At 31.5% G+C, this 14,787-nt stretch overlaps 1 protein-coding gene across 7 annotated transcripts in view; it reads left to right on the forward strand.

Moving 5' to 3' along the window:
• CEP126 (centrosomal protein 126) overlaps nt 1-14,787 on the forward strand; it is a 93,516-nt gene that overhangs the window by 918 nt on the left and 77,811 nt on the right. For all 7 annotated transcript variants that reach the window (XR_002782541.1, XR_002782542.1, XR_002782543.1 and 4 more), the window contains exon 2: nt 3,444-3,563. Coding sequence is in view for 4 of the 7 variants with exons in the window: in XM_011369441.2 (XP_011367743.2) it covers nt 3,444-3,563 (120 nt within the window). In the remaining 3 variants the exon portion in view is untranslated. The remainder of the gene's footprint in view (nt 1-3,443; nt 3,564-14,787) is intronic.

Here is a 14,787-nt window from a genome sequence, read left to right on the forward strand (position 1 = left end):
TTGTGTTAATTAGCATTTAACCTTTGTACTCTCAAAGGGCTTGGTTGGCAGTGATGGTGTTGTATAATCATCTTTATTCTTGTCTTCTCTTTCCAAGTTGACCCCGTTTTATTTCCACATTGTCTCCTACCTCTGGAATGTTACAATTTTAACAGCAAGTTGACAATTTTAATTTAGTGCCTTGCTCTTTCGCAGACTGTTCTAGGTGCTAGGGATTAAACTCTAGTGAGGAAGACAGATATGTGTAGAGCTTCATATCTGTTAAAATATCCCTCCTCTGATCATGCTTTCCTTTAGCTTCCATTCCTTCTGTCTTTACTTTCTTTGGCTAAATTCTAAAAATGGTAGCCTGCAATAGCACCTTCTAGTTTCTCTTATCTATTCATTATTAACCCCATTCACTTTGGCTTTTGCTTTTGCTACTCCCCAAAACTGTCCTCTCAAAGACGTGTTCTGAAATAAACAGTTATCATTTTCTGTATGAATTTGATTCTGTCCCCTTGACATTGTATTTTCTTGGGACACTAAACTATTACAGTAACCTTAATTTATCTTTAAGCACTGTAAATGGCTCATTGACAAAGTATATCTTTCCATCGTTTTCATTAATGAAATGGTCGTAGATTTAATTCTTTTAATTTGACGTAGTATGAATGTTGATCTAAATATCAAAGAAATTCAGCAGTACCTCAAATGAACAAAATAAAGACTTAATTACAGAATTGTAATGATGGCTTCCTGTAAAGACATATATTACTAAAAATATACTTAAATACTAAATATATGGTTAAATTTTAAAAAGTTGTAGCTGATCGTTTCAGTAGATGCCCAAGAGGCTTTGATAAAATTCAACAAATTTTGCTAGTATGTGTGTATACATATATATTTTTGTTAGTTTGTGTTTTTGCTAGTATATATAAAAATATACAGTGTGTCTATATACATATATATTTAAATAGAGATAAAGGAATTCTTTTGAATATATTGAAGACACTAAATCAAGAATCTCATGTTACTAGTTGAAGAAACCATTAAACATCTTTTTAAAATATTAATTTGGATGTTCTTAGTATCTATAATGCTTCCCATTGAATATCCGGTACAAAGTAGCTGCTCAAATTTATTAAATGACTGACTAAATGAAAAAAAAATAAAAGAACTGTAGTCTTAAAATTATCAAGTGGCTTGGTAAAATTACTGCATGTGATTTCCAAATATAAATTCAATACTCAGAGACCATCCAGCTTTCTATGTGAGTCAAAATTTCCTGATTCTAAAGGCTATAAAAGAACAAAACTTTATAAAGTTTACCTAATTAAAATTAGCTAAAGTTCTATTATTTCAATTTCTTATAAGAATTCAAATAGAATAAAGTTTGAGGGTTTTTTTAAACTGAAAGGTGTCTCATGTCCCTTTTACACTGTGCCTCTTTTTTCATGTCTCCAGTCTTTTCCCCTTCTATTTTATCCTAGTACTAACATCGTCTCTCTTCCTTACCTGATTTATATCTTATTCTTGATTATCTGCACATATTCTCTCACAAACATCCTTGGTTCTTTATACCCCAAAAGGATGAGCTAAGATATAATGGCATGATATAATATGGCATGTTCTGTTAATAAGTATCTTAATGTGGCTGGGTATAGGATTTATGTAAGGAAATGTTGAGAAATAAAGTTGAAAAACAGACCAGATTATAGAAATCTTTATATTGCAAGAAATTTGAATTTATCATGAAGATGATAAGGAGCTTTTGAAAACAACAAAGAAAGGAAAAAACAATCAGATTTGCATTTAGCTGGCTTCGTGGAGTTTCAAAGGAAGAATGACAAGTTTAGAAGTAAGGAGGTGAGTTAGAAGACTGCTGATTCCAGGCAAGGGATTTAGAATGCCTGAGCCAAGGCTGTGGAAGGGGTTACAGAGAAGAAAAAGGATCAGGATAGCTCTGATTAATTTGGCAGGAATGTAGGTTGTGTGATACATAATTATTTGTTATGGTAACATATTTAAAACAACCTAAATGACCTCTAATTGGAAAAAGACTAAATCAGGAGAGGGAGAGATTAGGATGAAGTAGATAGAGCAGATTAGGCTGTGCTTTTAAATTATAATCATGTGTTACTTACCCAATCCAACAACTCATAGTATTCTTGGGTTTGTTTGTTTTAATGTTAAGTATTTAGAAATTACCTTCCTTTGAACAGGTATTTAACAAAGATTCTTATGGAAATATCTTACCTATACGGTATAGCTTATATGAAAAACAAAAATTTTACCAACCATCAATTATTCTTGAAACTTAAAGGTCATACTTTGAAAAGATGCAAAGGCAGCAGCATCTTTCTAACTCAGCAAACAAAAAAATTATATGTGCATATTACATTTTTATATTTATACATAAACATATTTATATATTTATATTTGTATATACAGAGAGATAGTCATTTGATTAAATTTAAGAATATATAGTTGTCAGAACACTACAAACTTTACATTTGTGATTTTCGTTATGTTCTTATGATGAGATCTCAAACATGTTGAACAGAGTACAGAATTAACTCCACTTGCATCATAGTTCTGTATGCTTCTTACCTGAGCGAATGCTTCTTCGCTTGAGCCTCTTGTGTATCCTGAAAGGAACTCGCACTTTCCTCCACTGCCATGTTGTGACTTTTAGTAGTCAGCCATCTTGTTGAAGTCTGACTCCATCTAATGAAGTACTCTATTAGAGAAGAACAAAATAAATCTTTAGCTGTTTCTGTGCTAGCAAAGAATAATATTTCCTTCCCCTTTATTTTCATTTTTATAATTCCTTCAAAAGAAACTTTAAGTTAAAATGTGTATGTGTGTGTAGGTGTATGTTTGTGTTGAAGTGGTACAAAATTTTACAGTAAAATGAAGATAAAAATGAATATGGCCAATGGTGTAGAGGTGGTTAATAGCAACATCATTGAAAATGAATAAGCTCCCATTAGTTTCAAACAGGTAAAAGTTCAAATAAACATGATGGTTTTGAAATATATATAAATTTTTTTTGTAATAATACTGAAAGGATCCTGAAATTTACTGAAAAGTATAATTCATCTATTTTATTAGTGAAATATAACCTTCATTTTCTTATATATGTTCTTAAGATAGTAACTTTTTAATACTCAAATATCTGTGTAATGAAAGAAATGATATGCATTCTCCTTATCTGATGTCTAAAAGTAATTTTTGCCCCTAGAGATAGTGAGACATATCTTCAGTTCTAATACCAAGACAGAATTTTTTACATAAAACACTTGCTGGTCATATACCAACACTAATATGTACGCATACTAATTGTTCCACAAAAAATCATTGTGTCATTAGTATAAGTCTATAATTACATTTATCAGATAGCACTGACACTTATTCACTAAAGTCATGAACCATTGTCCTTAATTTTATGCTATCATTAGAGATATGAAAATACATCTAGAGAAAAATTTAGAAGAAGAACGCCAAATATTACTGCAGCAACAAAAAATATGTCGAAATCGAGCACGTAAATATTTTGTGGAGTCAAACCGGAGAAAAAAGTAAGTGTATTTTATTCATAGTATAGAAATTAAAAGTCATTATAAATTAGTAGTGTTTCTACTTTGTACCATTTTATGAACCTAAGTCATGACATGCTTTATCTGTAAAACACTGATCAAAATTTATGTGGTTTTGTACATTTTATGTTGTTTTTCTGCCTAAAGCACAAAGAATGTGATGTATTTATAGTATTGACTATGACCATAGCCACCTTTTCTTGTCATAGAACTTCCAATTACAATGTCATATACACTTCTTAAAATGTATTATCTTCTTTATGTATTGTTTCATGATAAATTAAGATTACCAATTAGTATTTAGTCTCTGATAGAATATGATTTGGTTTTAATTTATTATTCACTTCTGTATAATTTTTTTGTATGTGCTATCCTCATCATCTTATTGGAAAAATGGGAGGAAATATGAATAATGGTGGAAATGTGATAAAAGAATTTTATAAATGACTGCCATTAAAAAAACAGTTTTCTAGTATAAGCTGGAAACTAAAGTAAAAATGTAAACCAGTGACAATGTTTTTCAAGATTTCTTTAATAATTAGATTTTTTAAGATAATGTGGTTATGCCATTTTTTATTGTTGTTTTTGCTAACTTGTTCATATTTCTACAATATATGAATATCATAAAAACCCTAAAATTTATTAAGTACCTCATTGGACATATGTTGCAAATCTCATTTGGGGAGTACAAAATTATTTGCCTGTAATTTTTTTTCTGGCATATTTCTCTTTAGATTAACTCTTTAATTGTCTAGTGTACTTGAAATTATTTAATGAAACTTGGTTTGGTTTTGTATTTGTATGCTTCTGTTTTTCTCCTACCTTTTGGTTCCTAAAATTCTAAGCCTATAAAAGGCACATGATAGGTGTTCAATAAAGATGAATAATCATATGTTGAAAGAGTTATGGGCTTTGGAGTCCAGAGATCTAGGTTTCAGTACTAGCTTCATGAGTTAGAGCAAGTTATTTAATCTCTTTGAGCCTCAGTTTCTCATTTATAATTTAAATTATTAGCATCTATTTCAAGGGATTATTATGTAGAACAAAAAAGAGTAAAAACACCTAAAAAGTTGAAAACACCTAAAAATAATTATTATGGTACCTAGCACATAGTGCTTCTTCCCTATTAAGCTTATTTATTTTGTTGATTAAGAAATTAATATTTGTCAGTTGTGTTTTCTAATAATTGGCTTGCTCTGTGAAATAACAGACTTTATATATGGAATTTGATCCATAACTCCCTGTCTTCTCTCATCACATATGAATTCTGATGTAGGAAATATAGAAGAGGAATTTTGGTTTAAAATTCTAAGAGGCAGAACATTTTCCAGTACAATTTCATTATGTTTTATTTTTCTGTTATCCTACAATGCTATGTAAAGACATATAAAATTTTCTCTTTTAAACACTAATCATTTGTCTCTATATTTCACTTTTTATAAAGGAGACCAAATTATTTATTCACTTCTGAATTTCAGAATACGTCTATCCTTATGCTCTTTTTTGGCCTTACTATTATTTATCCATTTATGCTTATACTATCCACTCACATTATGGTCACAGAGTTGTTGGGTTTTTCTAAGTATTTTTCCTGTAAGTAAAGACAATCTCCTTTCACTATTTCTGTCAGTTATACTTTGACATTGTCAGGGCTGTCCTAGTAGTACTCAAAGGAAAATGTTCGTAGTACCAAGTGCTCTTTATTTATTTCTATTAATTATTTAAAATCACACATTTTTATTTTCTTTTTTCCTTTTTTTTTTTTTTTTGCTTTTTTTACTTGCCAGTATTTTTCTTCTGTGTTTTTATCACGTTCTCCATTCTCTCATTCAGTATCCATATAATGGAGTCCTCTTTGTTTTCCTCCAAAACCTCTTCCCTTCCTTCACCAATAGGTACTGTTCCAATAGATACTGGTTACCTTTTAGGCCTATGCATAACTGGCATCCAGGGACTTTCCTTTATTGCTCTTAGGAGTTGAAGCCACAGTTTCTTGCAATTTCCTTTTTTTCATTTTGTCCTATACCATTAGTTTGCTAGAGCATATCCTCAAGTAACTTTCTAATATGCTGCTTTCTAGACTAAGAAATTTTAACATATATGCACACATATAGGAAATAAACCAACTTATTTCCTACATTGTTTTTAAATTTCCATTTTAGAACTATCTTTTGGTAAATAAGTGAACAGGCATTTATTCATTCAGCAAACAGTTGATTGAGTAGCAATAATTAAACATCAGGAGAAAAATTATTTTACCATTAAACTTTAGAAATGGCAATAATCTGATTAAATGTGACTTCGTGAAGAAAAGATGATGAAATAAATTTTAAGTAAAGAGCTCAAAAGGAGCCTTTGGATTGTTTTAAAACAATATAATGTAAATATATACAGGTGATCAGACAAAATCCCTATGTAACTAACTAGTAGAATAAGAGAGTAAGGGACAGAATAGGGGAAATTGCCCAAATAAAGAGAAAAGGAAACATTACCAAGTAGCAAATAAGGCACAAGCACTTTAGAAGAGTCACTAAAATTTATAATTATAAAGATTCCTTTAAATATCCTAAAGGCAGAAAAAAATTACCTAGAGAATCATGGAATGAATTATTGGCAAACATGAGGTATAGGGTAGCTGCATTATCAATGAGAATGATAGAGCTTAGAGTTAGTTACTCATGAAGCAGGAAAAATATACCCTTAGAATAAAAAGGAATTATACTTTAATCAATGTCATATTTACCAAACCACATATAAAGACATAGTATAAGCTAAAAAATAGATTCAAATTCCGATAAGTTGCTATATCATTAGGTTTAAATATCCACAAGTATATTATCTATAATATATTAAAGGAAAATTAAAGAAATTTAGGATATTTAGAAGCTATCTTTGACCATTTAAAATAATGTCATAGAGAAGAGCCATTTATTCACTCAACTTTTACTGGGCTTAATATACTGGAGGATAAAAAATAAAATACATGATTCCTGCCCTCAAATTACTAATACTGAAGTAATAAAAGATGTCAATACTATGCAATAAATACTATGATAGAGTCACCTACAAGGTACTGTGGCAACACATTTTATTTACTACAAGACAAGGAAGAATTCCTGGAAGAGTAAAGTCTTACTAGATAATCAAGAATTAGCCAGGAAATATGAAGGGTAAAGGTATTTTAAGCAAAGAGAACAATATGTGAAAAAACTTAATGTTATGAAATATATGTGTGATTTAGGCATAGAAAAATGCAGATGAGAATCAGAAGATGAAGCTAGAGAGTTGGTAGGAGACATTTCATTGAATAGCTTTTCTGCCGATCTAAAGAAATTAAACTTTATCCTTAGGACTCTGAGATGCTGTTGAAAGAGAAGTGTTATGATCAGATTTACATTTTACCTCATTATAGTAAAGGGGTAAAGAATGAATTGACAGCACAGACTAGAGGCAAAGAGAACAGGTAAAAAGCTGTTATACAATCTGAGCAAGAGAATGAGTATGGAGGTAGAGTTGGGATTAAGCAGATAGGGTCAGTAGGAGTCAAAGATCAATATGGGTGGTGCATGAAAACCATTGTCAGAAATGGAATACTTACAGATTACGCAAACTTTAACATTTTAATATGAATCTTTCTAAATTACAATGTACACTTCTATCTTTTATATAAATTATGATAAATATGGTTTAATCTTTTCTTCATGCCATAGAATCATTATTGTGAGCATGAAATATTCTACTGTTATATTACCATACTGCCCTTTAGCTTTTAAGCTTATTTAATTTATAATCGTAGCCTCGGACAGGTAAGTTTGGTGAATTCTATTAAAAATTTTCTCCCTCACTGTTAGCTGTAATTTCTCTTTCTTAAACTCTTTATTTTGAGATAATTCTAGATTCACATGCAGTTGTAAAAAAAATAATATGGAGAGGTCCCATAATACCCTTTATTCAGTTTCTCCCAATTATAACATCTTGCAAAACTATAGTTCATTTTGACAAACAGGATTATGACATTTATACAGTCAAGATACAGAACATTTTCATCATCACAAAGATTCCTCATGCTTCCTTTTTATAGCCAAACCTATTTCCCTCCCACACCCACCTCCTGGAAACCACTAATCTGTTCTCATTTCTACAATTTTTTCACTTCTAGAATGTTACATAAATGGGATCATACTGCAAGTTAGCTTTAGGGATTGACTTTTTCACTTAACACAATTCTGTGGAATTTTTCCAGGTTGTCGTATACATCAATAGTTCATTCATTTTTGTTGTTGAGTATTATTCTATGGTATGGATGCACAAGAGTTTTGTTTAATCACTCACCCACTGAAGGACATCCAGATAATTTCCAGTTTGGGTTTACTATAAATAAAACCGCTATAAATATTTACATGTAGATTTTTAGGTGAACATAAATTTTTATTTGTCTAGGATAAATGACCAGGAACATAATTGCTGGGTCTATGGTGGTTGCATGTTTAGTGTTTTAAGAAACTGTCAAACTGTTTTTCAGTGTGACTGAACCCACTAGCAGTGTAAGAGGATCTAGTTTTCCATACCTCACTAGCTTTGGTGTTATCACTATTATTTTATTTTAGCCATTCTTATAAGTGTGTAGTAATATCTCATTGTGATTTTAATTTTCATATCTCTAATGGTTAATGAAGCAAAGTATCTTTTCATGTGCTTATTTGCCATCTGCCTGTCCTTTTTTTTTTTCCCCGTCCTCTTTGAATGAAATTTCTCTTAATGTCTTTTCTCCATTTTCTGTTTAGATTATTTGCTTTTTTTACTGTTGAGTTTTGATAGCTCTATATATTCTAGATAACTAATCCTGTGTCAGATATGTGGTTTGCAAATATTTTCTCCTACTCTGGAGCTTATCTTTTCATCTTAACTGAGTCTTTCTTAGGGCAAAGGTTAATTTTTATGAAGTCCATTATATCAGTTTTTCTGTTTATGAATTGTGCTTTTGGTGTCAAGTCTAAGCTCTTTGCTAGGCCCTAGTTCCTGAAGATTTTCTCCTATGTTTTTTCCTAAAAGTTTTAGTTTTATAAACTTTTTATAGCTTATAATTTTATAAACTACATAAAGTTCATAGTTTTATAGTTATGTCTGTGATAGATTTTAAGTTAACTTTTATATAAAGTGTGAGACTTAGATCAATATTCTTTTTTTTTTTCACCTGTGGATGTCCAGTTAGTCCAGCATTGTTTGTTGGAAAAGCTATTTTTCCTCCATAAATTGTTTTTGTATCTTTTCAAAAATCAGTTGAGCATATTCAGTTAATCTATATGTCTATCCCTCCACCAATACTACACAATTTTGATTACATAGCTATATAATAAACCTTCAAATACAATAGACTGATTCCTCTCATTTATTTCTTTTTCAAAATTGTTTTAGGTATTCTAATTCCTTTGCCTTTACATATAAAATTTAGAATAATCTCGTCTGTATCTGCGAAAACTATTGCTGGGATTTTTATAGAAATTTCATTATTACCTATAGATCTATGTGGTGTAGGGAGAATTAACATCTTTTCTATGTTGTCTCCTAATAAGTCTACTGAGTTTTAATTTCAGTTGTGTTTTTCAGTTCTAAAATTTCCATTTGGGTCTTATTTATATCTTCTATTTATTTTTTGAGACTTTCTTTTTTTTTCACTTGCAAACATGTTCATACTCATTGAAGCTTTTTTGTCATGGCTGCTTTAAAATCTTTGTCAGATAATTCTAACATCTCTGTCATCTTGTTGGCATCTTTGGATTGGCTTTTTCCATTCAGTTTCAGATTTTTCTGTTCTTGGAATGACAAGTGATTTTCTATTGAAACCTGGACATTTTCTTTTTATGTCATGAGACTCTGGATATTATTTTAACCTTCAGCTTTAGCTGACTCTCACTGGCACTGTGCCAACAGGGGAAGAGTGGGCAGTCGTCTTATTACTGACAATCAGGTGGAAGTCTAGGTTTACCACTCAGCAATTGTTGACCTCAGGTTGGGGAAGACTCCTTATGACGGCTAGACAGTAGTAGGAGTTCCAGCTCCACATGGTCTCTATTGACACCCCGGTATGAGTGGCCTCATTTAAAAATGTTATATTTTATTCTTAAAACAATTTTTTTTCCAATTGCATTCTTTAATTTGAAAGAGTGCTAGTTTATCCTTTTTTAAATTTCTTTAATTTCTAATCATCTCAAAATACAATTGAATTTTAAACTTAAATATGATCATATCTCCAGAAAGTTGTAACTACATAAATCTGAAATGTGGTTCCATTCACAAAATACATCATATATATATAATCACAAGAGGCCAACTCTCCAATTCTGCCTGTGTCTCCTCTGACCTCAGATACTCTTCATACTACTGCTTGGGTTCTACTGTTAAGGAAAGTGTGGTTGTGATGGTTATTTGTTCACTTCTTAAGAGTATTTCCAATAGAACAAAACAATACTCCATAGTTATGGATTCCTGGGAAACCAGGACAAACAGTTTGGCATGTGGCCATTATTTAATGAGGTAGCTCACTTTGAGCCAAAGTACTCCACATGTTTTATGAGGCAGCATTGAACATTGTTAAACAAACCCTTCACAAGTTGCTAAGGCACATTATTCACAGTACCCAAGATATAGAAACAACCTGAATGTCAACAGAGACATAGACAAAGAAAATGTAATATATATGTACCATTGAATATTACTCACCCTTTAAGAAGAAGGAAATCCTGCCATTTGTGACAACACAAATGAACCTGAAAGACATTATGCTAAGTGGAATAAACCAGACACACAAAGACAAATATCATATGATCTTACTTATATGTGGAATCTAAAAAAAAGTTGAACTCAGAGTAATAAAGTAGAATGGTGGTTATGAGAGTTTGTGGGGAGGGCTGAGAGAAAAGGAAAAATATTGATCAAAGGGTACAAATTCTCACTTATAAAATGAATAAGTTCTGGAAACAATATACAGCATGGTGACTGGTTAATAAGAATGTATTATATACTGGAAGGTATTTGCTAAGAGTATTCTCACCACACACATACAAAAAATAGTAACTGTAGGAGGTGATGGATATGTCAGTTTGATTGTGGTACTCATTTAACAGCGTATACAGATATCAAAACATGTTGTATACCTTAAGTTTATACAATTTTTATTTATCAAAAATACATTTTAAATTTTAGTTACTAAGGCAGACCATGTTTCTTCTGTGAAAAAGGCTAATTCCAGGGTTAATGAGAAGCAGCAAAATAATCTTCCAACTCTGATTTCTATAATGGCAGAAAACTATCATTCTTTTTTTCATCACCAGCTCTTTTCATTCGCACACTTACCATAGTGCCTAGCACATAATAGCATAAAAGGGAGTCAGTAACTAGTCATTAAGTGAATAAGGAAAGAACTATATTAATCATCACTATAATTGCTTATTAAATCTATTTTATTATTGGGCCTATCATTGAGTTTAGAAGTGGAAACTTCTGCTTGTTGGTCACATTATATCCTTAGCATAATTAGATTCAGACCAACACAGGCTTTATTCCTTATGATCCTGGAAAGTATTGTGGGAAATTATTATTACTTTATATATACATTTTAGCCTAGAGAGCAGGGCCCCTATGGAACAATATTAAATAATAGTGATGGTAATTTCCTATCAAAATGACCTTCTGATTATATCAAAGGACGTATCAACTCTTAGCTTTGGAAAGCCATTGTTCCTTCACTGGCAAACTTTGCTGAACTGGTGATTATTTTCTCAATTTCTCTAAAGTTGCGATTTTTTTTTTCTTTTTTCCAACTTGGGGCTTTTGCATGCTGTTTCTTCTGCCCAGAGCACTTTTTCTCCCATTATTTTCATGACTGGCCTTCTTATTCTAAAAATTTTAGCTTAAATGTCATGTCTCAGAGAACTTTTACCTTATTCAAAGTGAGTTCCCTTGGTTTCCTATATCAGACTAGAGTTTCCTTACTTCATAGCACTTATGACAATTAGTGATTCTTTGTTTACTTGGTTTTGTTAGCTTGCCTCACTAGATTATAAATAACTGCATAGACTATGTCTTACATTATTGTTATATTCCCAGAAGATAAATTATTATTAAGTTAAACTAATAGAAAACTGCTTTTATAACTGCTCCGATCTATTTAAAGTTGACATATGGGCAAACATTTATTCGACTGTCATTTATTAAGCATCTGTCAGGTGCAAGGCTTTGTGTTAGGCCCAGAAATTCCACAAATTAAATTTTTAGTCCTTGCACTCAATGAACTTAGAGTTTGATGGGGGAGACAGGCAGTTAAAATGTAGTTAATTCTTTAATTCAGCAATTCTGTGGAGTGCTTGCTATGTTCCAAGCACTATGCTATGTGCTGACACAGACACCGTCCTTCTTATAATACTTAGAGTCTAATAAGCAACACAGAAATTTAAATAGATAATTACAATTTAGTGAGATAAATATTATGATAAAGTTAAGCTTAGGGTTCCATGGGAAAACAAACTTTTGTTAAGTGTGGATGTTGGAGATAGAAGTGCTTTAGAAGAGAAGAGAAAAATTACAAAAAGTTTGTTACATAGTATATAAAATAGTCATTAAAAACCTGGCAGAATTGGACTGCCTAGTTTAGTGATTATGTGACTGTGAAAAAAATTACCTTTCTAAAATCGTTTTTTCATTTGTAAAATATTCAACTCAGAGAACTGTTATGGGATAAAACAAGGTAACGCATATAAAATACTTATCATAGTGGTAAGTGCTGGTCATAGTGAGTCTTTGTAATAATAATTACTCTTATTATTCAGTTTTCACAGGTCATCTTATATGTAGCGACAAACTTCCCTTTGCCAGCAACCTTCCCCTAAACTTTCTAAATCAGTCCCTAGAATCCTAATCATATCCCCTGTCCAAAAAACAAAAGTCAGTTTTATAAGTACTTACCCACATATAGTGTCTTTGGGAAGAAAGTAAACATGGAAAATGTTTAGCCCCTCAAAAAAAAAAAAAAATTAAGACTTAAAGCAATCAAAGACATATGATTGCACTAGAAACTATTCCTAGAACCTCAAGTTGAGGTAAATATTGATGCAAGCAATTTTTTTGGTGTGTGACAAATTCTCTGCTTGCAGCTTCTATTTTTCTCTATAATAAATGATGTGAGAGGGAGATAGACAGTGATATTGTGGAAAGTGTGAAGAGACTAGTAGATATTTGATAGCTACAAAGGGATAAGGTATAAGGAGTGATTAGTGCTCTTCACTGTCACTTTTAACTATTGTTCTCTTTTTTTTTCTAAAATCTTCCAGGTCTTTTAAAGTACATGCCATAAAACTATACCATTCACCACTATCTCTCCTTATTGCAGTCATCTATAGATCCTCTACATCATTCCTTGAAAGTTTTAGCACCCAACTCTTTTTGTCTCCTTACCACTATTCCAGTGATAGTGGACCATCCATCCAACTTGGTGACCTGTGACAATTCCTTTGTCAGAGATAAATATGTATTCTTGAACTTCATGTGTTTAATGCCATTCAGCTATTACCCTCGACCTCCAAAATCTCAATTTCAGGCATCTTAATCTCTGATCTATACTTCCTATATTTCCATATAACTTTTTCCAGTACCTTGAATTTAGCAATTTTAAGACCACGCCCCAATCCATTTATCTCATTACCCTTTCTCTGTTCATCTCATCCCTCGTATCCTCACTTCTATTAAAACTGAGTTTATTCCATGTTCTATCATTATCATTCCCTCGCATATACTTTCAAATCCTTTGTAGTCAGTCTCTACCTATCATAGCAACCACTGTTCTGATTTCTAACATCAGAATTCATTTTTCCTATTTTTGCACTGTTTCTGGTTTCTTTCATGTTCCTCCATGTCATTACATATATTGGTAGTTCATTCTTTTTTTTATTGCTGAGTGATGTTCCATTGTAAGATTATACCACGATTTGTTTATCCATTCTCTTATTAATGAACATTAGGTTGTTCTAATTTGGGGTTATTAATTAAGCTGCTGGCTGAAAGATAATTCAAGCCAAAATGGCAAAACATGAGAGAATAAGTAAGACATCTTTTTGTGGACAATATGTTTCATTTCTCCTGAGTAAATACTAAAAGTAGAATTGCCAGGTCTCAATGTATGTATATGTTTACCTATATAAGAAGCTATCAAGTTTTACAAAAGGGCTGACTGACCATTTTACACACACACCAATAATGTACATGAGATCCAGTCGCTTCGTAACCTACCCACTCAGTATTTTTACAATTTTAGACATGCAGTAGGTATAAAATGATTTTGATTTGCTGGATTAGCCATTCATATATGATTTTTGTGAAGTCTTTGTTTAGATATTCTGTCCATTTTTATTTGGGTTATTTGTCTTTTTTTTTTTAAGTTGAAGATTTTTTATTGTGGTTACAATTCCTTTGTCAGAGATAAATGTGTATTACAAGTCTTTTCTTGCAAGCTGTGGCTTGCCTTTTCATTTACTTAATGAAATCTTTCAAAAAGTATTTTTCACTCTTGATGAAGTATAGTTTATCAATTTTTTGTTCTATGGTTACTTCCTTTTGTGTCTTTTCTAAGACATTTTGTCTACCCCAGGTTTATGAAGATAGTCTTGCTTTCTTCTAGAAAGTTTATATTTAGCTTTTAGGTTTCAATTTATCATCTATCTCAAATTATTTATGTGTGATGTTATGGAAGGATTGAGGTTCATTTTTTCCATAAGTTTATCTAATTGCTGCAGTACTATTTGTTGACAAAATTTTTTTTCTTTCTCCATTTAGTGGCCTTGGCATCTTTTTCAAAAATCAACTGACCATATATGTGATGGTTTACTTCTGTATTCCATATTCTGTTTCATTAGTCTATCTATCCTATACCTGTACTACACTGCCTTGATTATTGTAGCATTTTAGAGGGAATTTTCAACAGCAGAACTGTTGACATTTTGGATGAGATCATCCTTTGCTATGAGAGGCTGTCCCTGAATTGCAGGATGTTTAGCAGCATCCCTGGCCTCTACATACTAGATACCAGTAGTATACTCCAGTTGTGACAATTAAAAATATCTCCAGACATTGCCAAAGGTCCTCTGAGAGGGGAGGGGCATAATTGCCTCCATTTGAGAACCACTATCTATAGTGAAATGAGGTAGTATGCATCCTC

The sequence above is a fragment of the Pteropus vampyrus genome, unplaced genomic scaffold (assembly GCF_000151845.1).
Source record: "Pteropus vampyrus isolate Shadow unplaced genomic scaffold, Pvam_2.0 Scaffold148, whole genome shotgun sequence".
Classification (NCBI taxonomy): domain Eukaryota; kingdom Metazoa; phylum Chordata; class Mammalia; order Chiroptera; family Pteropodidae; genus Pteropus; species Pteropus vampyrus.